Source organism: Polyodon spathula, chromosome 29, assembly GCF_017654505.1.
Source record: "Polyodon spathula isolate WHYD16114869_AA chromosome 29, ASM1765450v1, whole genome shotgun sequence".
Taxonomy (NCBI): domain Eukaryota; kingdom Metazoa; phylum Chordata; class Actinopteri; order Acipenseriformes; family Polyodontidae; genus Polyodon; species Polyodon spathula.
In genome coordinates, this window is record NC_054562.1 from 71,552 (window position 1) to 99,428 (window position 27,877).

The 27,877-nt window shown below is 48.6% G+C and overlaps 1 protein-coding gene across 6 annotated transcripts; it reads left to right on the plus strand.

Annotated features, from left to right (window-relative positions):
- Positions 1–127: 127 nt before the first annotated feature.
- On the plus strand, positions 128–27,647 carry LOC121302084 (myosin-10-like). 6 transcript variants are annotated; one of them, XM_041231899.1, is made up of 45 exons: positions 128–281; positions 3,806–3,962; positions 4,337–4,543; positions 5,393–5,549; positions 6,489–6,516; positions 6,671–6,779; positions 6,922–6,951; positions 7,991–8,008; positions 8,204–8,296; positions 8,613–8,676; positions 9,065–9,163; positions 9,349–9,492; positions 9,623–9,718; positions 9,881–9,999; positions 10,228–10,380; positions 10,705–10,878; positions 11,132–11,305; positions 11,713–11,827; positions 12,190–12,258; positions 12,632–12,831; positions 12,964–13,085; positions 13,294–13,363; positions 13,458–13,618; positions 13,990–14,098; positions 14,374–14,505; positions 14,869–15,075; positions 15,185–15,322; positions 15,507–15,630; positions 15,712–15,883; positions 16,266–16,478; positions 16,711–16,855; positions 17,208–17,414; positions 17,705–17,809; positions 18,080–18,232; positions 18,351–18,599; positions 19,185–19,397; positions 19,785–19,997; positions 20,308–20,469; positions 20,812–20,940; positions 21,451–21,539; positions 21,770–22,102; positions 22,427–22,535; positions 22,959–23,131; positions 24,274–24,297; positions 24,647–27,647. In XM_041231899.1, the coding sequence occupies exons 2-45, from the start codon at positions 3,810–3,812 to the stop codon at positions 24,867–24,869; spliced, it is 6,177 nt and encodes a 2,058-aa protein (XP_041087833.1). In that variant the 5' UTR covers positions 128–281; positions 3,806–3,809; the 3' UTR covers positions 24,870–27,647. The 6 variants fall into 6 exon arrangements, with proteins under 6 accessions (XP_041087833.1, XP_041087835.1, XP_041087834.1 ...); XM_041231901.1 differs by lacking the exon at positions 6,922–6,951; XM_041231900.1 differs by lacking the exon at positions 24,274–24,297 and having other exon boundaries at positions 129–281.
- Positions 27,648–27,877: the final 230 nt, after the last annotated feature.

The following is a 27,877-nucleotide window of genomic DNA, read 5'->3' on the forward strand; positions in this document are numbered from 1 at the left end:
GGACGGGGACGCCGTGCGCTGATTGGAGGGCTCTGTGATTCGGGCGGGTGTATCGGGCTGACGGCAATGCCTGATTGGTTGAGGGGTCTCGAAAGTGGGCAGGGGCTGCGGGTCCTGGACACCAAAGCAGTTTTCTGTGTGTAATAAAAGAACCGCAGCGCATATAGATTACAGAGAGAGGCTCGGCGCATACCCCAACAAAACGTCGGGAAAACAACCAGAAAGGCATTTCAAAGCGATTTCGACGCGTTCACAGGGAGAGGTATCAGCGCGTCAGACGGGTAAGCAACGCGTTTGCAGCTCAGGCGTTGGTTTTTGGTCTTTTTTTTTTTTGTCATATTGCAGAGAGCATTCTTAGGGAAAATGCGCATTTGGTATGTGCTGCCCCGCACTTGCTCGGTGCGCTGTGCGTGTACAATATTATTATTATTCGCTTGCCATAGGCGCAGAGCACCACATCCCGCAGGAACAATATTTTAATGCAAACCCGGTTTTAACGTCTTAAACGTTTTCGGTTGATCTGCAAATGATGTGGGTTGACTGTAGTGTGACAAATGAACGAGTGCTTGACTGTACAGCAGTCTGTAATGCAGTGCCGCGCACCCCCGCACGCATTGGCGTGATCATAGAACATTATATTTTATGACCATTGAAATAACCCTACGATATAATTCCTCATACGTTTCCCAGGGGAAAAACAGCGCGTTTGGTTGGTATGGTGTATCATCCGGATCTTTTTAAACGTTAGCATCATCACTGTATTTACGGTATTACTGCGTTCACTTTTTGAAAAAAAAAAAAAAAAATCTTGTAATTAAACATTTAATACCGCGTCTAAGCACGAGTTTGTTTTCATGCTCGGCTTGTTTTTAAATACAGAATTATAGCGAGTGCATATTCTAACATGAAACGATGCGTTGGGTATTAATGTAAAATGTATTGCAGTGTTTCACCGCCCCCCCCCCCCCCCCCGAATATGTTTCTACATTCAGAATAGCTTTTATAAGGAACCCTGCGTTTCGGTTTCTCGTCTGTTTTCAAGGGTAACCCTCAGCTGTGATGGTCGTGTCTACAGACCGGGCTGTAGCTGCGTTACACGCGAGACGCCGGTTTAATGCCGTTTTCGTGTCTTTTGAACGGAAAACAGTATGGTTTTTTGGTAACGTTCCTATGCGAGTAACAGTTTCGATTGTAGTCTAGTGTGTGAGGTGGGTTTGTGTACTGTACTGTACAGCAAAGCAGTGTATCACTGCCCTGGCTGGAGCGGTCACACACACACACACACACACACACACACACACACACACACACACACCTTTATAAGTAATTAAACATATCTGCAGTAATGTATTTATTGTCAAGGGTGAACGACGCCGTAGCCTGCAGCAGATTGCCACTGGACGCCTCGCAGTGTATTCCATCACAATATTCTCCCTTTTCTTTTCATGCATCCTTCCCCTGTTTTCCGCTGAGCACCATCTCCTGCCTGCAGGAATGAAAACCTTGTTTTTGAGTGGAATTTTAAACCACGTGCTCGTGTCTCAGCAGCAGGTCTGGTTGCCAGGTTACCTCCTTTGTCGGCAGGTGGATGCGCTTTGCTGCAGCCCGTTAGCAAGTGTATTGCACGAATTATCCCAGTACGCCAGCGTTGGAGACTGCGCTGTGTTTGCAACGTATTCTGTAAACTCGTGTGTAATGTATTGCAGGGATACGGGCAGGCTGCGGTTTGACTCGACGTGGTTGATTTGAGTGCGTTTCTTCATTGCCAATCCCATTAAAACCGCAGAGCGCACATCATTCTTTAGTGTAGCTAAGTGAACCGAACACACCTTTTTGAAGCACGAATACTTTACTGCATAACTCTGTGTGTCAGAGGAAGGAATTTCCCCTAATAAATATAACGTACTGCAGCTTTCTATAACGGGTGTGGTGAGCTTACTGGAGAAAAAACAAACAAACTGGCTTTCTAATGCTAATATTGGCAGCAGGACAGTGGTATGTTAACAGCGCCTCTCTGTCTCTGCTCGGTGTGAATCAGGTTGTATTTTAATACCATACACCTGTCCTACACGCTCTGATGGTGGAGAGTTTGGTTAAGAACATAAGAAAGTTTACAAACGAGAGGAGGCCATTCGGCCCATCTTGCTCGTTTGGTTGTTAGTAGCTTATTGATCCCAAAATCTCATCAAGCAGCTTCTTGAAGGATCCCAGGGTGTCAGCTTCAACAACATTACTGGGGAGTTGATTCCAGACCCTCACAATTCTCTGTGTAAAAAAGTGTCTCCTATTTTCTGTTCTGAATGCCCCTTTTTCTAAACTCCATTTGTGACCCCTGGTCCTTGTTTCTTTTTTCAGGCTGAAAAAGTCCCTTGGGTCGACACTGTCAATACCTTTTAGAATTTTGAATGCTTGAATTAGGTCGCCACGTAGTCTTCTTTGTTCAAGACTGAACAGATTCAATTCTTTTAGCCTGTCTGCATATGACATGCCTTTTAAGCCCGGAATAATTCTGGTCGCTCTTCTTTGCACTCTTTCTAGAGCAGCAATATCTTTTTTATAGCGAGATGACCAGAACTGAACACAATATTCAAGATGAGGTCTTACTAGTGCATTGTTCAGGTGTCTCTCTCTCTCTCTGTCTCTCTCTTGAGGTGTGCTGGTAAGGCAGGGGCTGTCAGGTATCATAACAAACCCCCTCCCTTCTCTGTGGGATGCAGGTGGAGTGGGAGAACGAGTTTGCTGTGTGTAATCTCTGTCCTCTCTCTCTCTCTCACGCTATCAGTCAGGTTGTGGGTTGTTAGGAATGCAGTGACTCTATTGATGACACAGGACTTGCCCAGAGTTATCAGCTTGGACTTGCAGTGTTCTGTTATAATGAGCTTCTTATAGGCTGTGGCAACAAATCATTTTAATGGAAGTCGCTTTTTATTTGTCAATTAAAAACCAGCTTGGAATGAAAGCAGGTGAGCGATCGCAACAATAGCCCTGTCTCCGAAATCTCAATTCCAATTCCTTCCAAGGGACTGGGAAAGGGATTGGGAATGGGAATCGATTTTAAAAAAAGGAATTGGTGATTTTGACGCTGTAGGGGAGACCCCTGTCCGCGGTCCACGCTGATGTTATTCTCAGTATACAACAGTGGTTTGAATGGGGCTCTGATTGGCAGTCACGTGACACACCCTCCAGATAACAAGCACTCCTGTCCTGTCCTGTCCTGTCCTGCCCTGCCCTGTCCTGGCCTGTCCTGTCAATCTGCGTCAACCTCCCCAGCTTTAACAGCTACTTATTTAAGTTCTCTGCTGATGTTTCCAAGCATGCAGAGAAATATGCAGTCGAGCCACAAGCTTCTTCAGACACGCCTTTTGAGTTTTACAATTCTTTGAAAATATCTGGTTTGGTATTCTCTCTCTCTCTCTCTCTCTCTCTCTCTCTCTCTCACTCGCGCGCCTTTTTTTTTTTTTTACATTGACAAGGTAAAGAGTATGATCCTCAAATGATTATTGCCAAGCATGCAGAGAAATATGTGGTCAAGCCACAAGTTTCTTCAGACTTGCCTTTCAGTTTGAAGGTGGTGTCTCAAATTCTTAGAAAATATCTGGTTTGGTATTCTCTCTCCCTCTCTCTCTCTTACAAGGGCAAGGTAAAAAAGCAACATGTTGATGTAGTTGGGGGCAGCGACGTTCAGGGGAGGGGAGGGGAGGGGAGGGGGGAGCTGCAGTCATGGCAGCTCCAGCTGCTTGAATCTCAAACACAATGTTGGTTTCACCCCCTGATTGATAATATTTTTTTTCTCTTCCCCTTGCAGTACCATGGCCCGGCCTGTGGGTGGCAGTGTGAGCGATGCGGAGCGCTATCTCTATACGGGCTCCTCAGGGTCCAGCCAGGGCTCTTCAGCCTCAAGCCAGGCGGACTGGGCGGCCCGCCGGCTGGTGTGGGTCCCTTCAGAGAAGCAAGGGTTCGAGGTGAGCCACAGGCTGGTGACAGTGCATACAGCGCAGCTAGAACAGCTGCAGTCATTCAACTGGGCTTTATAACATAGCCTGCTAGTGACAGTGAATACAGCGCAGCTAGAACAGGCTCAGTGCAGTCGTGTCTCAGTGCAGTCGTGTCTAGCAGTGCAGTCGTGTCTAGCAGTGCAGTCGTGTCTAGCAGTGCAGTCGTGTCTCAGTGCAGTCGTGTCTCAGTGCAGTCGTGTCTCAGTGTAGTCGTGTCTAGCAGTGCAGTCGTGTCTAGCAGTGCAGTCGTGTCTAGCAGTGCAGTCGTGTCTAGCAGTGCAGTCGTGTCTCAGTGCAGTCATGTCTCAGTATAAGCACCGTGTATTCCCGTCTCCTCTCAGGCCGCTAGCGTGCGCTCTGAGCGGGGGGAGGAGGTGGAGGTGGAGCTGGCGGACAGCGGTCGGAAGGTCACTCTGTCCAAGGAGGAGGTCCAGCGCATGAACCCGCCCCGCTTCAGCAAGGTGGAGGACATGGCGGAGCTGACCTGCTTGAACGAGGCGTCCGTCCTGCACAACCTCAAAGAGAGGTACTACTCCGGGCTCATATACGTGAGTATGCACACTCGCACGCGGGGATACGGGCTTCCAGTGGCTGTAAAGTTTTCCAAGGCTACATGTGTGACTCTCTCTCTTTCTCTCTCTCTCTGTCGCATTTTGACTTCAAAGTCATGATACACAGTTATGGCAAAAAGTTTTGCAATCATTCTATAGAATGAACTAATTTTGCTTCATAAAGTCGAATGGAACCTGTTGAGTAATGTTACCTTTTTAACATATTGATTGAATTACACACCAGTGCTTTGTAGACAGTGATCCTGAGCTGTGACTTGTAATATACAGTGTTTGTGTGAGTCTGCGTCTCTAACGCTGACGTCATTGCAGTGTGTCGTCTTGGTACTAAACCTTTGCACAGTGCAGCTCTCTCTTGATTACACACAGCAATCTTTTATGGTTCTCAAGATGCCAGCTCTCCAAGGAATCAGAGTTCAAAATGATTGTGATCAAGAGTGAAACCAGCTGAGGAGTTTCAAGGTGTGCTTACCAGGTCCTCACAATAACTGACACACCCTCGTTTTCACAAGGCTTTTGTTAATGAGTGGTTTGCTTCTGCCACACTATGGGTGTTAAAATGGTTTGAAAAAAAAGTAGATCTCCTATAAGAGACAGGAAAAGGGGTTCAGCCTCACAGACAGTGGTACAAGACTCCTGTCTTCTCAGTAATGTCACTCACAGTAACCAGTCCAGTCTCTTCCTCTTTCCCTGTCCCACTGTGTCTCACCCTGTCCCCTGTCACACAGATGTACTCGGGTCTGTCCTTTCCCTTGTCTCGTACTGGCAGGGATGTGGGTTCCAGTATCTGACTGTGTCTTGCCCTGTCCTCTGTCTCCTGTCCTGCAGACTTACTCGGGTCTGTTCTGCGTTGTCATCAACCCCTACAAGAACCTGCCCATCTACACGGAGCCCATAGTGGAGATGTACCGAGGGAAGAAGAGGCACGAGATGCCTCCACACATCTATGCCATCTCTGAAGCTGCGTATCGCAGCATGCTGCAAGGTACATACTGAGTCTGTGTCACTGTCTACCTGTCTGCCTGCCTCTCTCTGTCTGTCTGTGTGTCTGTCTACCTGTCTGCCTGCCTCTCTCTGCCTGCCTGTCTGTCTGCCTCCTGTCCCTGCCTCTCTCTGCCCTGTCTGTCTGTCTGTCCTGCCTGTCTGTCTGCCTGTCTGTCTGTCACTCTGTCTGCCTGTGGGTGTGCTTGATGTAAGCAGTTTGGCACTATAATGAAGGGCGGCTAGTATTCACAGATCTATTTGTATCTGCGTTCCTTGTAAGGCAGGGTAGTGTTTGGTCTATTGTATGAATACCATGAATAATGGCTTAACATTTCCAGACCTGTCATTGTCACGCCTGGTAACTGTGTGAAAGAATGCCTGTTTATAATATTACGAGACAGGGACAGGGTGTGTAACAGTTAATATTTAATGAGCCTCTTTGTACTTTGAGGAGTGAACAGAGATTCGGAGTGACGGTGCGGGAGTGTTAAGTGTTTTATTAAAGGCACCCCTGACTCATTCCAGCACTTGCGAGTCTGTTTGCGTGTGTTTGAGACGACATTCACCCTGGACCTGATAGTCCAGTGAGCAGGGTGTGGGGTACAATGGAAACAAATGCCCCTTCCCAGCATGCTCTGCGTTTATTCAGCTCTCCTATTATTCCTTGAAGGGGAGTGTCTGTCTGTCTGAAGTGTGGGTGACACCTTGTGGTTAAATGAGGCATTGCGTCTGAATTTCTGTACAAAATATAGAACCTGAAGGATGGACAACAGCAAAGATAAAACTGAGGGGGGGCGGGAGGGGGGGGGGTCTGGGGTGGTTCTCTTCCTTTCTTTTCTCTTCCTTTCTTTTCACATTTTAGACAGAGAAGATCAAGTGAGGGGGGTGGTTGTTTGCACTTAAGTAATACGTGTTCTCTTCCTTTCTTTTCACATTTTAGACAGAGAAGATCAAGCCATCCTTTGCACGTAAGTATAGTGGATCTGCAACCCCCTTGATTAGCCTTAGTGTGTGCTATTAAACTGTTAGTGAAACCAGGGATGGATCAAACTGCTGTGCAACGGGAGTCTTACTCCCACCCCTGTGAACTAACCTGTGCTTCTGTGTTCCTGTCGGTCCCAGGGGCGAGTCTGGAGCCGGCAAGACAGAGAACACCAAGAAAGTGATTCAGTATCTCGCACACGTGGCTTCGTCTCACAAGAGCGCAAGCGCAGGGCCAGCACACAGCCAGGTACTGCAGCCTGTAGTGGGCTCCAGGTATCTGAATGAATAAACCAGGCAGCCTGGAATTCCCTGTCGGTCTGTCTCTCTGTTAGTTTATTCTCCTCGTCTTTTTCTCTTTTTCTCCTTTTTCTTTCTCTTGTTTGTATTAGCTGGAACCTCCCAGACCAACCAGCCAACAGGCAAGTGCTGTCTGTGTTTGTGTGTGTGTCTGTGTGTGACTCTGTGTCTGTGTGTGACTCTGTGTCTGTGTGTGTCACTGTGTGTGTCTGTGTGTGACTCTGTGTCTGTGTGTGACTCTGTGTGTGTGTCTGTGTGTGTGTCTGTGTGTCTGTGTGTGTGTGTGTGTGTGTGTGTGTGTGTGTGTGTGTGTGTGTGTGTGTGTGTGTCTGTGTGTGTCTCTGTGTCTCTGTGTGTGTGTGTCTGTGTGTGTGTGTCTCTGTGTCTCTGTCTGTGTGTGACTCTGTGTCTCTGTCTGTGTGTGACTCTGTGTGTGTGTCTGTGTGTGACTCTGTGTCTCTGTCTGTGTGTGACTCTGTGTCTCTGTCTGTGTGTGACTCTGTGTGTGTCTGTGTGTGTCTCTGTGTCTCTGTGTCTCTGTGTGTGTCTGTGTGTGTGTGTGTGTGTCTGTGTGTGTGTGTCTGTGTGTGACTCTGTGTCTGTGTGTGTCTCTGTGTCTGTGTGTGTGTCACTGTGTGTGTCTCTGTGTCTCTGTGTGTGTGTGTGTGTGTGTGTCTGTGTGTGTGTCTCTGTGTGTGTGTCTCTGTGTCTGTGTCACTGTGTGTGTGTCTGTGTGTGACTCTGTGTCACTGTGTGTGACTCTGTGTCTGTGTGTGTGTCTGTGTGTGTTGTCTCTGTGTGTGTGTGTGTGTGTGTCTGTGTCTCTGTGTGTGTCACTGTGTGTGTCTCTTTGTCTCTGTGTGTGTGTGTGTGTGTGTGTGTGTGTGTGTGTGCGCTTTGGAATCTAGTCTGTCATGTTTTTTTTTATATTCTTTCCTGTGTTGTTCCCAGCCTGGATGTTTATCCTACTTGTTTGATGTAAATACAAAGTCAAGATGCGATTAGCGATTTCCAATGCGTTTTGCAGTGTGGAGCCGGTGACTGTGTTCCGATATGTCTCTGTCTGTTTCCAATGTGTCGTGGTGTTCTTGTTTTTGTCCCCGCATGTGTGTCTCTCGCCCCTCTGGTCACCGCTGCTCACTCATCACTCTTCCCATCCAGAACACCACCGTGTTGTATGTGAGTATCCATCCATCTACTGCGGAGAGCGTTAGTGCCGTGGTGTTTGCTGAATAATTCAGAACGGCTTTTTGTAAATAATAATACAAAAACATAAACTAGATTAGTGTGATGTGTTTGTATTCTTCTCCTCTAGGGGGAGCTGGAGAGGCAGCTCTTGCAGGCCAGTGATGTATTTATATCTTTCTCCTCTAGGGGGAGCTGGAGAGGCAGCTCTTGCAGGCCAATCCCATCCTGGAGGCTTTTGGAAACGCCAAGACCGTGAAGAACGACAACTCGTCACGATTTGTAAGGGACCGGCTCTTAATTCTCAACCTGTTCAGCTTTGATCTGTCTTTGTACAGTGAAAACTACAGAGTTAACTGCATGTCCTAGCCGTGCATTCAACACAGTGAATACTACAGAGTTAACTGCATGGGTTTTATTCCAGCATTTTAACGAACTCCTGTACTTTGAAAAAGGTTAATTTTACAAAACTAGCATCACACAACTAATAAACCAAATAAAGATGTTTTGTTTAACATGAACACACTTTTTTTTTTTTTTTTTTTTTTTTGCTCTGACTCGCTCACTCCCACACTCTCCTCATCTCTCTCTTTCATAGGGCAAGTTTATCAGGATTAATTTTGACGTTGCTGGATACATTGTGGGAGCCAATATAGAGACTTGTATCCTTCTGCAGAGAGAGCGTTTGTGTGCGTGTGGGTCTCTGTATATTTGAGTGTGTCCGTGGGTCTCTCTGTATATTTGAGTGTCTGTGGATCTCTGTATATTTGAGTGTCTGAGTTTGTGAATATAAAGCTGACTCTACCCTTATCAGTCACTATTTCAGAAACTCTTCTTTGAATAAAGAACAAGCGTCCCATCCCGTGTGCGGATGGTAAATGCATAACGTTTGGAGGTGCAGCTGCAGAGGTTTAGTGAGCAGTGGGCTTTGGGTAAAACGGGGAAACAGCTGCTTCTGAGAGAGTGTCTCTGTTTTGCCTGGACTTTGTGATGTGGAGAGCCGTGTCTCCATGTCCACTCTGTGTCCTTCCTTGACTCTCCTCTCCTCAGACCTGCTGGAGAAGTCCCGAGCGATTCGACAGGCCAAAGACGAGCGAACCTTCCACATCTTCTACCAGCTACTGTCTGGGGCTGCAGACCACATGCGAGGTCAGCACAGCGCCCCCATCGAGAGTGTAGCGCCCCCATCGAGAGTGTAGCGCCCCCATCGACAGTGTAGCACTGTATTCTATAACAATTTAAGTCGTAAAGCCTTGTGACATTTGCTGCTTTCTGAGCAGTGCTGTGACAGGCAGGTCATGTTTCTCATCCCCCTCTCTCTGTCTTTCCCTCAGGTGACCTCCTTCTGGAAGGTTTCGATAGCTACCGCTTCCTGTCCTGCGGATTTGTCCCCATCCCGGGACAGACGGACAGAGAGAACTTTCAAGAGACTCTGGAGTCCATGAAGATCATGGGCTTCAACCAGGACGAGGTGGTGGGTGAGTTTCAGCGTTAAACCTCTCTTCTCTCTGTGAAGAAGGTATCGCTGTGTGTTAGAGATGCGTGTGTTTCCTCCCCCTTCTCTCTATGTGTTAGAGATGTGTTTGATTTCTCTCTGTCTCTCTCTAGCCATGATGAAGCTCATCTCTGCGGTGCTGCAGTTTGGAAACATCTCTTTCAAGAAGGAACGAAACACAGACCAGGCCTCCATGCCAGATAACACAGGTAACCCGAAGCAGTTAGACTGAGGTACTGGGGCAATTATACTGAGGGGAGGGGTATGTCCAAGCGTTTGCATCACCCTGTAGAATGAGTTTTTGATGTTGCTTTGCTTCGTAAAGTCGAATGAAACCTGTGGGATAATGTGATGTTCCGTTTGATTGACAGCTGCTCAGAAGCTGTGTCACCTGATGGGGATCAACGTGACGGAGTTCTGCCGAGCGATCCTGACCCCGAAAATCAAAGTGGGGCGAGACTTTGTGCAGAAAGCACAGACGAAAGAGCAGGTAAGGGGCTCCCGAGCAAACTGACTCGCAGTGGCCTGAAACCAAGTTCCAAGCCACACTGCGGCTCTGTGTCCCCTCCGTTCAGGCTGGGTCCTCGGAGGTGTCACTAGTTACAGAGCTGGTGATCAGGGGAACGGATCTGTGACTGTGTCCTGAGCGGGCTCCTGGCTGCACCTCTGTGCCGGAATGCCTCCCCGACTCACCTCTATGCCTCTGTGCTCCTGGCAGGCTGACTTTGCGATAGAAGCCCTGGCCAAAGCCACCTACGAGCGCCTGTTCCGATGGCTGGTCCACAGAATCAACCGAGCCCTGGACCGAACCAAGAGGCAGGGGGCCTCCTTCATTGGGATCCTGGACATCGCCGGCTTTGAGATCTTCCAGGTACCTACGGACACTTCAGAGCACCTTGAGTGGGAGACCTCTTTGTGGGATGTGTACGCTGTGAGCCGGCCACGGTAATGTGTAGAAAACCACGCGGCCGTGCTTTATTTGCAATGCCATTATGGAGCAACAGCAGAAGGGCTGGCTGATTGGAAACAAGTCAATTCCACAAGAGTCTGAAAAAAGGGGTCAGCTGGACAGAGGGAATGGTATTAGTGAGAAGGAAGTGGTCTTGTACTGTAAGAGAAAGCAGGGCTCAGTTGTACAGAGACATTGGTAACAGCGAGGATCCCTGTTTGTAATTTTTTTTGTTCTCCTCCTCAGCTGAACTCCTTCGAGCAGCTCTGCATCAACTACACCAACGAGAAGCTACAGCAGCTCTTCAACCACACCATGTTCATCCTGGAGCAGGAGGAGTACCAGCGAGAGGGCATCGAGTGGAACTTTATCGACTTCGGACTGGACCTGCAGCCCTGCATCGACCTGATAGAGAGACCGGTGAGTGTGTGAGAGAGGAGAGAGGGAGTGCGTGAGAGAGAGGAGGGGGAGGGCTCTGAGTGTTATGCATTGTATTAGGTCTCTCTACCCAGTGTCTCAGTGCTACACTGTATTAGATCTCTCTCCCCAGTGTCTCAGTGCTACACTGTATTAGATCTCTCTCCCCAGTGTCTCAGTGCTACACTGTATTAGATCTCTCTCCCCAGTCTCTCAGTGCTACACTGTATTCAGTCTCTTTCCTTCCCTTCCCCAGACAAACCCCCCTGGGGTTCTGGCTCTGCTGGATGAGGAGTGCTGGTTCCCCAAAGCCACGGACAAGACCTTCGTCGAGAAGCTGAGCTCCGAGCAGGGAACGCACCCCAAGTTCCAGAGACCCAGGCAGCTCAAGGACCAGGCGGACTTCTGCATCCTGCACTATGCAGGCAAGGTGAGGGGCTTGGTCAATACATCACAGCAATCCAGCCAAAGACCTTCAGCAACGATACAGAAAGACGTGAGGCTGCAGTACCACTGCTCCTCTAACTGTACCCTTTTCAAATGGTTTTCAGTAGTAGACAGACAGACAGTGGCACCGCAGTATCAGTCCAATGGTTCTGTATTGCACTAGTATATCCAATGGGTCTGCATCATGCTGGTACAGGGGCAACTATAATGGGATGAGGCTGCCATTGGTAGAGTGTTACCTTTTCCCCTGTGATCTTCACTGACAACGTCATGGGTCTGTTTACACTGATGGTTAAACCATTGCTGGGTTAATCCCGGTATTGCTGAATTCATTCCTGTATTGCTGATTTACTCTATTGCTGAATTGAATGCTCTCTCTCTCTCTCTCAGGTGGATTACAAAGCTGACGAGTGGCTGATGAAGAACATGGACCCTCTGAATGACAGCGTGGCTTCACTGCTCCACCAGTCCACGGATCGCTTTGTGGCCGAGCTGTGGAAGGACGGTGAGTGGGAGACACAGTAGCACTGCATTCAGATCGTATAAGACGGCTTGTCGAGTTGAACCCATTTCCCGGTCTCTCTTATCATTTCGCTAATACTGGATATTCTGCAGAGTCTCCCTTTCTCCTCGGAATAACGGTTCCAAATGATCTGCTTGTAATTCTGCTTTGTGCCACTTGGTGTCGCTGCTTTAAAACAGAACCTTGAAGAATTGCTGTGGTTAATCTTGCTTCTGTCTCTCTCTTCCCTCACCTCTCTCTCTCTCTCTGTCTCTCTCCCCTTGTCTCTGTCTCTTTTGATCCCTCTTTCTCCTTTCCTGGTGTTTTCTCTTCTACCCCTCCTCCCTGTCTCCTTCTCTCCCCAGATATTCAGAATCTTCCTCGAGCGTATTTCTTTGATTCCTTTGCCGCTCTGCAGCCCAATGGTTCTGACAGTAGGTTCTCTCCCAGTTCCTCGCAGTATGACTCACACCCCCCCCAGATTGCAGATTCATATCACCTTATGCCATTCATCACTGACCCCAGATTACAGCTTCCTGACGTCATTCAGCACTGACCCCAGATTACAGATTCCTGACATCATTCAACACTGACCCCAGACCCCAGATTCAGAGGCAGTTTTAACAAATCACGGTTGTGAAAACATGTATTGTGTATGATGTATGTTTAAGCTTCCATCGCATTGGTTGAGTGTGGTGGGAGCCCATGTGTGCGTGAGAGCCCTTCTCATTGGCTGCGAGTGTGGTGTGGTTGTGTAATGTCTACTCTATCTGTGGCACTGAGTGTCTGTCTCTCTGCTTGTCTCAGTGGAGAGGATTGTGGCCCTGGAGCAGGTGCAGGTGGGAGGAATGAGCGACGTCTCGTTCGGCTCTGGGTTCAAGACCAAGAAGGGAATGTTCCGCACCGTCGGGCAGCTCTACAAGGAGTCTCTGTCCAAACTGATGGCAACACTGAGGAACACCAACCCCAACTTCGTGAGGTGCATCATCCCCAACCACGAGAAGAGGGTGAGTGAGAGGAGGAGAGCAGAGGGGGGAGAAACCCCAACTTCATGAGGTGCATCATCCTCAACCCACAGGGGAAAAGGGAGAGAGGTTCTACACAGGCTTCCTCACTATGTGTTCTGTTTTCTTTCTCAGGCTGGCAAGCTGGAGCCCCACCTGGTTCTGGATCAGCTCCGATGCAACGGGGTTCTGGAGGGAATCCGGATCTGCAGACAGGGCTTCCCTAACAGGATTGTTTTCCAGGAATTCAGACAGAGGTACCGCTCGCTGCCTGCCTGTTTGCCTGTCTGTCTGTCTGCCTGTCTGTATGACAGTGCTATCTAAAAAGAAATAAAATTAAGTTAAACTTCCTTATGCATTTGTACCGTGTTCATAAGCAAAAACATTAGCCTCCATGTGTTCAGCATGTCAGTGTGGGGATTGTTCAATGTGTTTCCATTCAGATTCCAACTCTCTGCCCTTCAGGTATGAGATCCTCACCCCCAATGCAATCCCGAAAGGTTTCATGGACGGCAAGCAGGCGTGTGTGCTGATGGTGAGTTGAAATGACTTTTCCAGGAACTCGAGGAATTCATGAAAGACGGGAGCAAACCTTTTTGAGTATGTGGTCCGTTGTGTCTCTGTTGTAGATCGACGCTCTGGAGTTGGATCGGAACCTGTTCCGGGTCGGGCAGAGTAAGATCTTCTTCCGGGCCGGAGTTCTGGCTCACCTGGAGGAGGAGCGAGACCTGAAGATCACCGACATCATCATACACTTTCAGAGTGCGGCACGGGGGTACCTAGGCAGGAGGTGAGAGAGGCTGAGTGTGTGTGTGGTGGGGGGGGGGGGGTGTTGGGGGGCTGTTTCAGCACCACGGTTATGGACAGCTCTGTTGCTTGTCTTTCAGCACCAGAGATATGGATGGTTACTTTATTTCTGTGTTGTTTCAGCACCACATCAATGGACAGCGCCACTGCCTGTGGTAATGTCTTCCATTGTGTGTGTATGTCTGTCTGTTATTTCAGAACAGGAGATATGGACGGTTCCTTTATGTCTTTGTTTCAGCACCATGGCATTGAACAGCTCTGTGTCGTTATTGTTGACAGACGGCTTCGTTACCAGGGATACACGGCACAGTAAACGAGAAGGATTTCTAAAGTACTTGTATTTTGCATTTCCAGGGCATTCGTTAAGAAACAGCAGCAGCTCAACGCCCTCAAAGTGATGCAGAGAAACTGTGCAGCCTACCTGAAACTGAGGCACTGGCAGTGGTGGAGGCTCTTCACTAAGGTGTGTGATTGAAACCGAGGCACTGGCAGTGGTGGAGGCTCTTCACTAAGGTGTGTGATTGAAACCGAGGCACTGGCAGTGGTGGAGGCTCTTCACTAAGGTGTGTGATTGAAACCGAGGCACTGGCAGTGGTGTGAAGGCTCTTCACTAAAGTGTTTGATAGAACAGACCTCTCTGCTGCTGGTGAAATGGGAAGAAAACATGATTGGGTGATGTCACTGCCACTCGCCTGGTGGCTGGCTGAACAGAGTCTCAAGGGTTCTGTTTACTTCCAGGTGAAGCCCCTCCTCCAGGTCACCCGACAGGATGAGGAAATCCAGCACAGAGAGATGGAACTTCAGAAGGTCAAAGATCGGCAGGTCAAGGCAGAGATGGCCTTCTTTGATCTGGAGAAAAAGCACCAGCAGGTTGGTTTCATGTTGGGTTGGGAGGAGCTTGGGGTTGGAGTTGAGGGGTTGGGATTGGAAGGGGTGAGGGGTTGGGATTGGAAGGGGTGAGGGGTTGGGATTGGAAGGGCTGTGGGGTTGGGATTGGAGGGGGTGAAGGGTTGGGATTGGAAGGGCTGTGGGGTTGGTATTGGAAGGGCTGTGGGGTTGGGATTGGAAGGGGTGAGGGGTTGGGATTGGAAGGGGTGAGGGGTTGGGATTGGAAGGGCTGTGGGGTTGAGATTGGTAGGGCTGTGGGGTTGGGATTGGAAGGGCTGTGGGTGTGGAATTGGGGGCGTGAGGGATTAGAAGGTCACTGAGTTTGCATTCTCGTTGCTTTCTCAGATGATTGAAGAGAAGGCCATTCTGGCAGAGCAGCTCCATGCTGAGACGGAGCTGTTTGCCGAGGCCGAGGAGATGCGAGCCAGGCTGACCAGCCGGAAGCAGGAGCTGGAGGAGATCCTGACTGACCTGGAGTCCAGGCTGGAGGAAGAGGAGGAGCGCAATGGCTCGCTGATTAATGAGAAGAAGAAGATGCAGCAGCACCTCCAGGTCTGCATTGATCGCGGTCCGGAGAGCTTCGATGGGGTTGATTTTCAGGGTTCACAGCAGGGTGGTCCAGCCAGCTGGTTTTATAACCCACGGGTTTCTTCTCTTCCAGGACCTGGAGGAGCAGCTGGAGGAGGAGGAAGCAGCTCGACAGAAACTGCAGCTGGAGAGAGTCACCCTGGAGGCCAAGATGAAGAAGATGGAAGAGGACCTTCTGGTGGTGGAGGACCACAACTCCAAGCTCAGCAAGGTGAGGGGGGAGAGAGAGTGACTCTGGAATCTGAGAGTGAAGAACATAGAGGAGATCTTAGTGCTGGAGGATCACAACTCCAAACTGGCTTGAGGGGAAAGTTGGGCAGCCCTTTGGTTAAATTTCTGGCTCACTTGGAGTGTGGTTCCTTCCAGTGATCCCGTCTCGTTCTCCCCCTGAACAGGAGCGCAAGCTGATGGAAGAGCGCATCAACGAAATGGCGTCCAAGCTGGCGGAGGATGAGGAGAGAGTTAAAACCCTGTCCAAGATGAAGAACAAGCATGAGGCCATCATCGCTGACATGGAGGGTGAGGCAGCTGGTCTGTCTTCCGTGCGTGCATGTCCCGACTGTCGCTGTCTCTCCCTCACACTCCCTCTCTCTCTCGCAGAGCGTTTGAAGAAGGAGGAGCAGGCTCGTCAGGAGTTGGAGAAGTCCCGGCGCAGGCTGGACGGGGAGAGCAGTGAGCTGCAGGACCAGCTGTCTGAGATGGTGTCCCTGGGAGAGGAGCTGAGAGCGCAGCTGAGCCGCAAGGAGGAGGAGATGCTTGCCGTCACCAGCAGGTACTGCGGGGCTCTGCGGGGGACAACCAGATAACTCCGGCGCTCACGATGCTGCCAAAACTGCTTTTTAGAAAATGTGGTATTAGTTTATAGTTATTTAATATGGATTATTCAACATTAAGTGATAAGTCTCAGTAATGGTGAAACATAGGTTAATATCCTTTGGTTATTGATAATACAGGAACCGCACAGTTATTGCAACAGATATTTCCAGACAATGTATAGTAGTCAAGCTAGTTTTAAACAGCATGCAGAGTAACTGGCCATGTTATCTGAAGCTGTTCAGTAAGTCCCTGCTGTGATCTCTCTCTGGCTGGAGAGATCGGGATAGGGACTAGGATTGGGTCAGCTGTACAGTGAGTCTCTCCTCTTCCTCTCGCAGGCTGGAGGAGGAAAGCGCTCGTCGTGCAGAGGCGCTGCGCAGCTTGCGGGAGGCGCAGTCCCATCTCTCTGAGCTGCAGGAGGACGTGGACTTGGAACGGGCCGCCCGGGCCAAGGCTGAGAAACAGAAACGAGATCTGAGCGAGGAGCTGGAGGCCCTGCGCACAGAGCTAGAGGATACACTGGACACTACCGCAGCACAGCAAGAGCTCAGGTATAGCACTGTCTGACCTCTAGACTAGCGACCTGTCTGTCTTTACACTGTGTGCTAATGAAATGCATCTCTGTGCAGGTATAGCACTGTCTGACCTCTAGACTAGCGAGCTGTCTGTCTTTACACTGTGTGCTAATGAAATGCATCTCTGTGCAGGTATAGCACTGTCTGACCTCTAGACTAGCGAGCTGTCTGTCTCTACACTGTGCGTTAATGAAATGCATCTCTGCAGGTCGAAGCGCGACCAGGAGCTGGGGGAGCTGAAGCGCTCGCTGGAGGAGGAATCTCGCGCTCACGAGTCTCAGATTTCTGACCTGAGGCAGCGGCACACCGTCGCCATGGAGGGGGTGCAGGAGCAGCTGGAGCAAGCGAGGAGGGTGAGAGAGAGAGAGAATGACCAATTAGTTGTGTAAAAGAATGACCACTTTCAACTGTGAATACTGCTGGAACTTACAACCTGAAATTGAGAAGGTTGGCTTTGACCTGGAACTTGGGACAGGGGAATGAAGAAAGCCAGGGATGCAGAATGAATAAAGATTGCAGTTCCATTGTAACCCTGGAATAGTCTCCTCACTTAGTCTCCTTGCTTTAACCTCAAACACAGAGAAACGGTTGCACACTTTTCCTTGCAGATAGAATAAAAGAATGCCCGTTTTAACCGAGAGTAAAGAAAAAACTATTTTAACCTAGAACACAAGATAAGAATCCCACTTCAATCCCGTCTCGCAGCTCAAGGCCTCCCTGGAGAAAGCGAAGCAAACCTTGGAGATGGAGCGGGCGGAGCTGGTGAGCGAGGTGCGAGCGCTGCAGAGCGGCCGGGCGGAGAGCGATCACAAGAGGAAGCGAGTCGAGACGCAGCTGCAGGAGGTGCAGGCCAGGCTGGGGGAGAGCGAGAGAGTGCGGGCAGAGCTGGGGGAGAAGACGCAGAAACTACAGGTCAGAATCGCTGCCCGACACAGCTGTACCACAGCAGCTAGACACTGTTACAGGAGCTTTTATAATGGCAATAATACTTATAATGTGTTTTTGCCGTTTATAATACACTGTTGAGCTTTTATGATAGCAATAAGGCAACATTGTGTGAGAGTGAGTTTAATCATTTCAATAAGAGACTGTGTTGAGTTTTAGACTCACTGTTAAATTAGTTTTATAAGGGGCAGTAATGCACTTGCAGTAATGCACTTGCAGTAATGCACTGGGAATTGTTTCTGTTTGTGTTGCTGCAGGCGGAGCTGGACTCTCTCTCAGGCTCTCTGGGTTCATCCGAATCCAAGTCCTTCAAACTCGCCAAAGAGCTGAGCAGTCTGGAGATGCAGCTGCACGATGCGCAGGTGAGTGAAAAAGGGAGAGTGGGGTGTAATGGGAGGGGAGGGGAGTGTATTCTGTAGTCTGAACTGCAGGGGAGGAGGGGAGCACAGGGCCTGTGAGGCGTGAAGGAGAGAGTTGGGGTCCGAGTTGTGATTTGTGGGGGAGGGTGGATTAGATCTTGGTTCAAACCCTGGTGCAGTGGTCTCTCTTACTGTATTCGTGTTGCTGGCTCTTGTAGGGTATGAAGCTTTAATGACACCCCCCCCCCCCACTCCTGCTCTCTTTCTGTCCAGGAGTTGCTCCAGGATGAGACTCGTCAGAAGCTGTCTCTGGGCGTCCGTGTTCGAGCTCTGGAGGACGAGAAGGTGGGGCTTATTGAGAGGCTGGAGGAAGAGGAGGAGCAGAAGAGGAACATCAACCGGCAGATGCTTACCCTGCAGCAACAGGTATAGACTGAAGGAAACCCGGCTGTCAGTGTGTGTGTGTCTGTCCTGCATAGCAGCAGCACAGCTGCTTCTCAGTGAATTTCTTTCATTGTCTCTCTCCTTCCATCTCTGTGTGCAGCTGTCAGAGGTGCGCAAGAAGACTGAAGACGATTGTGGGATGCTGGAGATCAACGAGGAAGCCCGCAGGAAGCTGCAGCGCGAGCTGGAGGCGATGAGCCAGCGCTGTAACGAGAAGAGCCAGGCTCTGGAGAAGCTGGAACGCAGTCGAACCAGAGTCCAGCAGGAGATCGAGGACCTCACCCTAGCCCTGGACCAGCAGAGGCAGGTCACAGCGATGCTGGAGAAGAAACAGAAGAAATTCGACCAGGTTTGTAACCAGAGGCTTCTAGCATGGAGTCCAGAATATTTCAGATTGAAGCCATAGCCTAGACCCCTTTCCACACAGACACACTAGCAATCTGCAATAGGAACAGCTTCTACCCCTTTCCACACCAGCAATCTGCAATAGGAACAGCTTCTACCCCTTTTCACGCCAGCAATCTGCAATAGGAACAGCTTCTACCCCTTTCCACACCAGCAATCTGCAATAGGAACAGCTTCTACCCCTTTCCACACCAGCAATCTGCAATAGGAACAGCTTCTACCCCTTTCCACACCAGCAATCTGCAATAGGAGGCTTGTATTGTACATTGGCATCTAACTCAACAGTGAGAACCATCTGTATCCTGGTGCTGGTTTGAACGCTGGAGCCAGGCATGTGAGAAACGAAATAGGACGAGGGGTGAGAGATGGTAGCAGATGAGTTGCAGTGAATTCCTTCTATCCAACCTTTATCCTTACTGAACCAGCCTGCATCTCTCCTCCAGAGTTTTGTATACGCAAGTGCCTAAAATCTCTCTCTCTCTCTCTCTCTCTCTCTCTCTCTCTCTCTCTCTCTCTCTCTCTCTCTCAGCTCCTGGCGGATGAGAAGTCGATCTCAGCTCGCTATGCTGAGGAGCGGGACCGGGCTGAGGCGGAGTGCAGAGAGAAGGAGACTCGGGCGCTGGCTCTTGCGCGGGCTCTCGATGAGGCCCTGGAGAGCCGGGATGAGATGGAGAGAACGAACAAGCTGCTCCGTGCAGAGATGGACCAGCTTGTCAGCTCCAAGGACGACGTGGGGAAGAACGTGAGTCTGGAACCGGGAAGAGTGAGCGTTCTGGAACGGGTTAGAGGAAACGGAGCTTCCCGCGTATTGAAAGAACAATGGGGGCTGTAGCGTTGGTCTGTGCTAGGAAACTTTATTTAGGTTCAGTATCTATTATTTCAGAGACAATGTTGCAACTGTTCTCCTAAAGGTAATTTTTGCTCTCTTATATTATCGTTGTCCCTGCACATGTTTTAGGTGGCATTTGCATCGTTGCTTTGACATCTCACAAACTAGGATATGATCCGTACCTTTACCCTCTCTCGCACCTGCCGTCTTCAAGGCTTTCCCACAGGCAGCGGGGTCTTGGTAACCCGTCCCTATCCCCGCTCTCCTCTCTCTGATCCGCCTCTCTCCCCCCCTCTCTAGGTCCACGAGCTGGAGCGGGCGCGGCGCGCTCTGGAGCAGCAGGTTCAGGAGATGAAGACGCAGCTGGAGGAGCTGGAGGACGAGCTGCAGTCTGCGGAGGATGGGAAGCTGCGTCTGGAAGTGAACATGCAGGCGCTGCGAGCGCAGTGCGAGAGGGAGCTGGCAGGGAAGGAGGAGAGCGGAGAGGAGAAGCGTCGTGTGCTTATGAAACAGGTCAGTGAGTGGGAGGGGCCCAGGCAGGTTGGAGTGGCCTGAAATCTGGTTCCAGGAGACCCTGGTCCGGCAGGAAACCTGGTTTGAGGTGGCTGTGTCAAACCCCAAGTGGTGTACCATGCAGTGGACTGAATCCTCCTTAAACTAAGTTCCAAGCCACAGAAAGTGTGTTCTGTATTCACTGTGTGTTGGGATGTGTCTCGGGTGAGGGAGATGCAGCTGGAGGAGGAGAGGAAGCAGTAGAGTGAAATCCCAGTGATCCAGTGTAATGTTCCTGAAGGCTGGGTGTTCTGTATTCACCCTGTCTCAGGTGAGGGAGCTGGAGCTGGAGCTGGAGGAGGAGAGGAAGCAGCGTGCTCAGGCAGTGGCAGGGAAGAAGAAGCTGGAGGTTGACCTCCAGGACATTGAGGCTCAAATCGAGACAGCCAACCGAGGCAGAGATGAGGCGCTCAAGCAATTCAAGAGGCTGCAGGTACGCTAGGAGGACCGCTTTACACTTGATTCGTTCTTCCTCAAAATGTGCCTTCAGAACAGGTGTTATTTTAAATGTGTATCTCCTTGAAAAACATTTTAAAAAGACGTGGAAAAGTGGTTTATTTTTTTCACAATAACCAGCGTAAAGTGCTCCTGAGGGTTCTGCAGTTACTATAATTTTAAACATTTTTTAAAACTCCCGAATGAAATCCACGACGACGACTTCTTTTGCTCCACTGGATTCAGAAGTGCGCGACTCGGTGTTAAAACGCTGCATGGAAATCCAGCCCCTGTAACGCTGTGGCAATCTCAAATATTGTTACTGTGACTCTGTCTGCAGGCTCAGATGAAAGATTTGATCCGAGAGCTCGATGAAGCCCGATTGGCTCGTGATGAGATCGCCAGCCAATCGAAAGACAGCGAGAAGCGCCTGAAGGGGCTGGAGGCGGAGCTTCTGCAGCTGACAGAGGTGAGCTTGCATTCGATTGGCTCCTGCTGTCTTTCTCAGGAGGGATGCTGTGGCCCCCGACTCCAGTATGATAATGGAAGAGCCTGTATTAATTTTACCGGGTTCTGTAAGATCAGTGCCAGCAGTAGCCCAAAGGTTTGTCTGTAGTGTATCTTACAATCGCAAGATGTTCAGCAGTAGTTAGAACGAATGCAGTAGATCTGCTGCTTGCTGTAAATCTACATTTACTAGGTCTGGGGTTTACTAGTCGTTTTGTCACCTTCATCTTTTACTTCCTTATTCATTTCGGTCTCGGGGTTTACAATGCATCACGAAGCGACAAATGCTAAAAACATTTTAAAAAAAAAACAGGTGAAAATCAGAATCAAGATCCTCCTCAAGTAGGTTTATTTGAGGTTAAACGTTTTGTAAGATGCTACGCCTGATTGCTTCTGGTCGTACGATTAGATTGGGATGATTTTGTCTCTCTGTTTTTGTTTGTGTTTCATTGTTTTTCTGTTTTTTTTTCAGGAGTTGTCGGCGGCCGAGCGAGCCAAGCGTCAGGCCCAGCAGGAACGCGATGAGATCCTCGATGACATCACAAACAACACTTCTGGAAAGTGAGAGATGGCTCTCGTTACTGGCGGTGGGGAAGAATGCCACGCCCTCCCCAAACACTGTTGTTGTAATGCATGCTCACTCTGCTCTCTCGTATGTAATCACTGCAGTGTTGTAATGCGTGCCCACTCTGCTCTCTCGTATGTAATCACTGCAGTGTTGTAATGCGTGCCCACTCTGCTCTCTCGTATGTAATCACTGCAGTGTTGTAATGCGTGCCCACTCTGCTCAGGTCGGCTCTCCTGGATGAGAAGCGCAGGCTGGAGGCTCGCATTGTTCAGCTGGAGGAGGAGCTGGAGGAGGAGCAGGGCAACGTGGAGCTCCTGAACGAGCGCTACAGGAAGAGCACGCTGCAGGAGGAGACGCTGAGCCTGCAGCTGTCTGGAGAGCGCTCCCTCGCCCAGAAGAACGAGGCGGCGAGGCAGCAGCTAGAGAGGCAGAACAAGGAGCTCAAAGGGAAGCTGAGCGAGCTGGAAGGGGACGTGAGGAGCAAGTACAAGCTCAGCATCGCCGCCCTGGAGGCCAAGATAAATCAGCTGGAGGAACAGCTGGAGCTGGAGAGACAGTGAGTTTGTAAAACGAGAACCTTTGAATCTGCACCCGCAAATCCGAAGAAGACAATGTACCCTGAATGCAAGCTGTATTCAGCCTCTGAGGCTTGCGGGCTCTTTGCAGTGGCTAGATCAGAATTATTCTGTCAGAGTGTCCTGTGTGAAACGAGGCTCACGTCTTGCTAAATGTGCATTTGATTTTTTAATTAGGTTTTCGTTTCCAAGGCAGTTACAGTCAGTAAAATGGTCTGAGACACCGTGAGCTCTTTATTCCACGCTATGCTTCCCATTGAAGGAATGCCCTTCTCCTGTTTAACGCTGAGGCTCATGTTTTGCAGGGAGAGAGTGATTGCCAACAAGCTGGTGCGTCGCACTGAGAAGAAACTCAAGGAGGTGGTTCTGCAGGTGGAGGACGAGAGGAGACATGCAGACCAGTTCAAAGACCAGGTCTGGTTCAACCGGTCACATTTAAAACCAATGCAGAGAATTGGAAACCCTTTGAAAAACAGAGGCCCTGCTCTTGCTTGTGAATTCTGTTGCATTCTTATGTCAAAATGTCTTGGTGTAGTTTGACAGATGTTTTAACAAAAGTGTCTTACCTTTGTTGAAAAAGTTAGAGGGTTAAACAGCTCTGGCCGAAAGTTTTGCATTGAATGAACTGATTCTGCTTTAGAAAGTAGAATGAAAGCTGCTGAATAATGTTCCCTTGTTAACATATTGAATTGCACCCCCTCTATATAGAATGAACTCCCTCAGCTTCATAGAGTCCAGTGAAAGCTGCTGAATAATGTTCCCTTGTTCTCATACTGAATTGCACACCAGCGCTTTGTAGTTTTCTAAGTTGAAAACGCCGCCTCCTTCGCTCTGCAGATGGACAAGACCTCTGTTCGGATGCGGCAGATGAAGAGGCAGCTGGAGGAGGCGGAAGAGGAGGCCTCGCGGGCGAACGCTTACCGGAGGAAACTGCAGAGAGAGCTGGAGGACGTGAGCGAGAACGCGGAGACCATGAACCGCGAGGTGAACGTGCTGAGAACCAAGCTGAGGTGAGCGGGGACTTGAAAGAAACCGGGCGTGGGGGGTGGGGGAATGGGAATGTGAGTGGGTGTTATTGGACAATGGACCTTTTAATGGGTGGGTGTGGTGTGTGTGGATGGGTGTGTGTGGGTGTGTGTGTGTGTTGCAAGGTGTGTGGGTGGGTGGGTGGGGGTGTTGTGCCACATGGTGTGGGACCCACACCTACCACAACACCTTGGGGTGGTACCATTTGGATGGGTGGGTGTGTGTGTGTGTGTGGGTGGGTGTGTGTGTGTGTGTGGGTGTGTGTGTGTGTGTGTGTGGATGGGTGTTGTGTGTTGCCCAATTTGATGGTCGTGTGCTTGGTTGGATGTCGCACAATACGGGTGGAACACATGTGTGCCTGTGTGTGTGTGTGTGTGTGGGTGCGTGTGGATGGGTGGATGTAAGCGTGTGGTGTGTGAGGGTGTGTGTGTGTGTGTGTGGGGGTGTGGATGGGTGGATGTAAGCGTGTGGAAGGGTGTGTGGGGGGTGTGTGGGTGGGTGGGTGTGTGTGTGTGGATGGGTGGATGTAAGCGTGTGGAAGGGTGTGTGAGTGTGTGTGTGTGTGGGTGTGGTGTGGGGTGGTGTGGGTGTGTGTGTGTGTGTGTGGGGTGTGGATGGGTGGATGTAAGCGTGTGGAAGGGTGTGTGGGTGGGTGGGTGTGTGGGTGGGTGTGTGTGTGTGTGGATGGGTCTATGTAAGGGTGTGTGTGTGTGTGTGTGTGTGTGTGTGTGTGGATGGGTGGATGTAAGCGTGTGGAAGGGTGTGGGTGGGTGTGTGTGTGTGTGGTGTGGGTGGGTGTAAGCGTGTGGCAGGGTGTGTGCGTGTGTGTGTGTGTGTGGGTGTGTGTGGGTGAAAGCAGTACAGTAACTGTGAATGATCCAGTGGTCGGTACCGATACAGTCTGCAGAATAGTTGCAATCACTACAGCTTGAGTGACTGCAGATAGACTGCAGGAAGCATGTTATTCTAATTGTACACCCCTCCAGAATGAAGACCCCGTGCTAGCTGGCACTCGCCTCAGTACAGAACCAGCGACTGTGTTTCTTGTTTGTCATTGGTCACTGACGCTGTTCATTTCATCCAGTCGTGACCCGTGTCTGTCTCTCTCCCTCATGCAATCATTCAGCCAATCAGAGAGGAGACGAGACAAGTAGGTTTATGTCTGTTTTTTTGTGTATATGGTTCTGTTAACCCATTTTCATTTCTGTTGCTGGGTTTAAGATCCCTATACTGTCTCTTACTGTATAAGACTCCTGTCTTCTCATTAATATCAGTGAATAAATCCAGTCGACACCCCTTCCCTTTCCCTGTCTCTTATATTATACAAGACTACTGTTACCCTGCTAATATAAACTAATACCAGTTCATATTTCCAACTGACCCCCTTTCACTTACTTGGGTGGTACAAGATAACTGTCTGATCGCTAGGATTAACGAATAGAAGTGAATATGCCCAGCTGACTCCCCTCTCTCTCTCTCTCTCTCTCTCTCTCTCTCAGACGCACTCCTCTGCTCTTCTCTATTCACTCTTCACGTCGGACTCTTCAGCTGGAAGATGGGTCCCAGGAGAACTCGGACTCGGAGGAGCTCAGCGGCACCCCCTCAGGGCCAGAGCCAGAGACACCCGGCAGCAACAACACCCTCCCCCCTCCGTCCCTCCCTCCCTCCACCCCCCAGCCCTTTGCACCCACCCTGGGGGAGTGGAGCAGAAGCAACGTGTAGCTGAGCTCCCTCCCTTCCTCCTCAAAGTGTTGGATTCAACATTTACTTATTATTGTTATTATTATTATTTTGTTTGAAATTAGTTACCTTTTTAACCATTTTAGGATTATAACCCTAATACTGAGCCCTCACAGAGACACGCCTCCTATTGGTCCAATAGTCCATTATATAACGATTACAGATCACTCAGACAAGAATAGCGACTGTGAAATGGCTGCCGGGTGACACATTGCAATGTATTTCCCATGAACGAAAATCCTCCCTAAATGCAGTGCATCACATTCAATGCATGTCGATCGATTCTTAGATATTTTCGCTTGTTTCGAACCGGAATGAATTGGCAAATCCTATCAAATACGCAAAATACAAAAATAATTTTACAGCAACAAGCCTGCTTGTGAAAATCCTTTGGCGTTGCTCCTCGTTAGCAGTGAAAGGTTTGAGCAAAGACGCTTGCGTGGTCGTTTTAATAAGCAGGCATTGAGGAAAAGCATTAGAAATGAAAGCACTTGCATTTTGAAGAGCTTTGCTGAGCTCGTGTGGAAGATGAGAGGCGATTGATGAGTGTTGCACACGATTCCCAACGAGGGTACTGCGTTCAACAGCAGTGCTTCCTCTTCTCTGAGTGCGCTGTCTTTAGCGCTTTGTGGGGTTTTTTTGTTTTAAGACAAGTCTCTTTGAGTGGTCTGACAACGGCTGAGCCCAAACAACGTTTTAGATGAAAAATGTTATTAATAAAAATATGACTATGAAATTAAACCAGATCGCTCAAGGTAATTAAATAGTTTTTTCAAATAAAAAAAAAGGAATAATGTTCTGTATTTGTAACAAAATGTGAAAAAAATATGGAGGGTTTAATTACATTTATTTTAAGAAATTGCTGCTGTAATTATTTGTCAGAGAGCTGGGGGCTGGTTTCACAAGGCACTACTAGCAGGCAAGCGATCCGATTCGTTTTTTTCCCCCAAAAAAACAGCATTTGAAGATAGAACAAGAAAGTTTAGTAGAAATTCTCTCGCCAAGTCTGTATGATTATAGGAGAACGGTGTCGTTTTCTTTCTTTTTTTTTGTAATGGAAGTGGATTGGATTCGGACTGCTACCTAGAACTTACTTGTGAAACCAACCCATGCTTTGTGAAACCAACCCATGCTTTGTGAAACTAGCTCCCAATCGCCATCCAAATAATTCTGACCAGTCCTGCTTAGCTGCCTGCTTTTCTTAACCCTTTAAGGTACAAGGGACGCTCGTGTCCCACAAATAAAAACGATGCTAACTTTCTTATTTTTGCAACAAGGAGCGCGAAATAGGGTTTAAAATTTAATGACAAGTTAGATCTGCTCATCCCAGTTTTCAGTTTCCTCCTAGTGATGCTCGAGTCGCTCTCAGATGTACTTTTTAAAGAAGAACCCGTTTGAGAAACAAGCGCTCGATTCCTTGTGTACCTTCAGGGGTTAAGTGCCTTTCTTTGTGAACAATAATATTGTTTGTGTGTTTTGGCTTTTAATTGTTAATTAATGTTTTTTTTTTTTTTTTGTACAAATTTTAGATTTTAACTTTAGCTTTTAAAAGTTCAAAGACTTTTTTTAATGTTAAAAGGTGTGATGTTGGTTGGAAAAACAGAATAACAAGTGGACGATTTTGTCCTTCAAATGCTTGTCTGTTTTCCAGTGAAGTTGGTTAATCTCGATTAAATATCCAACGTGGAGCTCCAGTATAATCTAGCAGAGCTGCTGCATTTAAACACGTGGTTGTTTTATAAACTAGAGGGAACGCACTGGAATTGTAGCATATCACTCAGTATTTAATACAAAAAAACCCCTGGATACTGAGATATGTTTAACAGCCCTTGAAGTGAAAGGGATCATCTCTATTCTAGGGTTAAAGTAAAAAAAGAAAGGGGTCTTTTACATTTTCAGGACTAGGCTGTAAAATGTAAAACCATGGATATTGAAGGGAGGACACTTGAAAAACAGGACGATGCTGTTTCATTAAAGTGAAACAGAGCTTTGTTCGTTATGTAAGCTGCTGTAATTGGAAATGCTGTGGTACCATTTTTAAGGGGGGGGAGTCGATGTATCTCAGCTACAAACTACTGTAATGTCCATTAGCTGGAAAACCGGACTTGCACTAGTTGTTTGAGAAAAGGTCTGTGTTTTTATCTCCAGTGCAGTACAGTGTAAAAATGAAGTGGTGTTTGACAAGGAACTCCGCTCGAGTATTCCAGCAGGGTCCTAACTGGAGAATGGGAGAGTACCGAGCCTTTAGGGAAAGGGGGTGGTGTGTGTGTGTGTGTGTATGTTTTGAAAAAATGCCTGTCGCATCAGTGCTATCTAGAATCGTGCTGCCTGGGAAATGGGACGGTAGACTTTCATTATTATTCCAACACCGTATTTATTGCTAAAGCAGAAACAAAGTCTTATAGGGTGTAGAAAATAATAATAATATATAATAATAATAATAATAATAATAATAGGTATTTAAGATGGATTTTAGATTTTTTTTTTTAAACGCTATACAAACACACGAGGCTAGTACTACTGTAGCTCTTGATAAATAAAACTGATCTCTCTGAACGATGAACAGTGAACTGGAACTCGAGGTATTCTGTTTTATTCTGCGTGCTTGTGGTTATTGTGTATATTTTATACGCGTACAATGTTTTTGTTTATTGTTAGCGGCTGAGGGGTTGTGTGTGCGCGCGTGTGTATCTCGCTGATTTTTGCTTGAGAAATTCTGTAAAGAAAAATAATAAATAATTTCTTTATTTCTCCTCCAAACCTGTAGTCTGTGTATTTTATTTTTTATTGATTGGTTTGTTTAAATCAAAGCCTCCGCACTCCAAGCTTTTTAAAATCCCGTTATTTCTTTATGAAATCCTTTGCGCAGAGGATACAGTGGAAGCTGTCGTGCATAGATCTTGACACCCGCTTATCTGATTGTCATGAAACTCTGTACTGTAATGACATCACTTAACTTGAATTATTGTATGTCACCCTTACATCTGTGC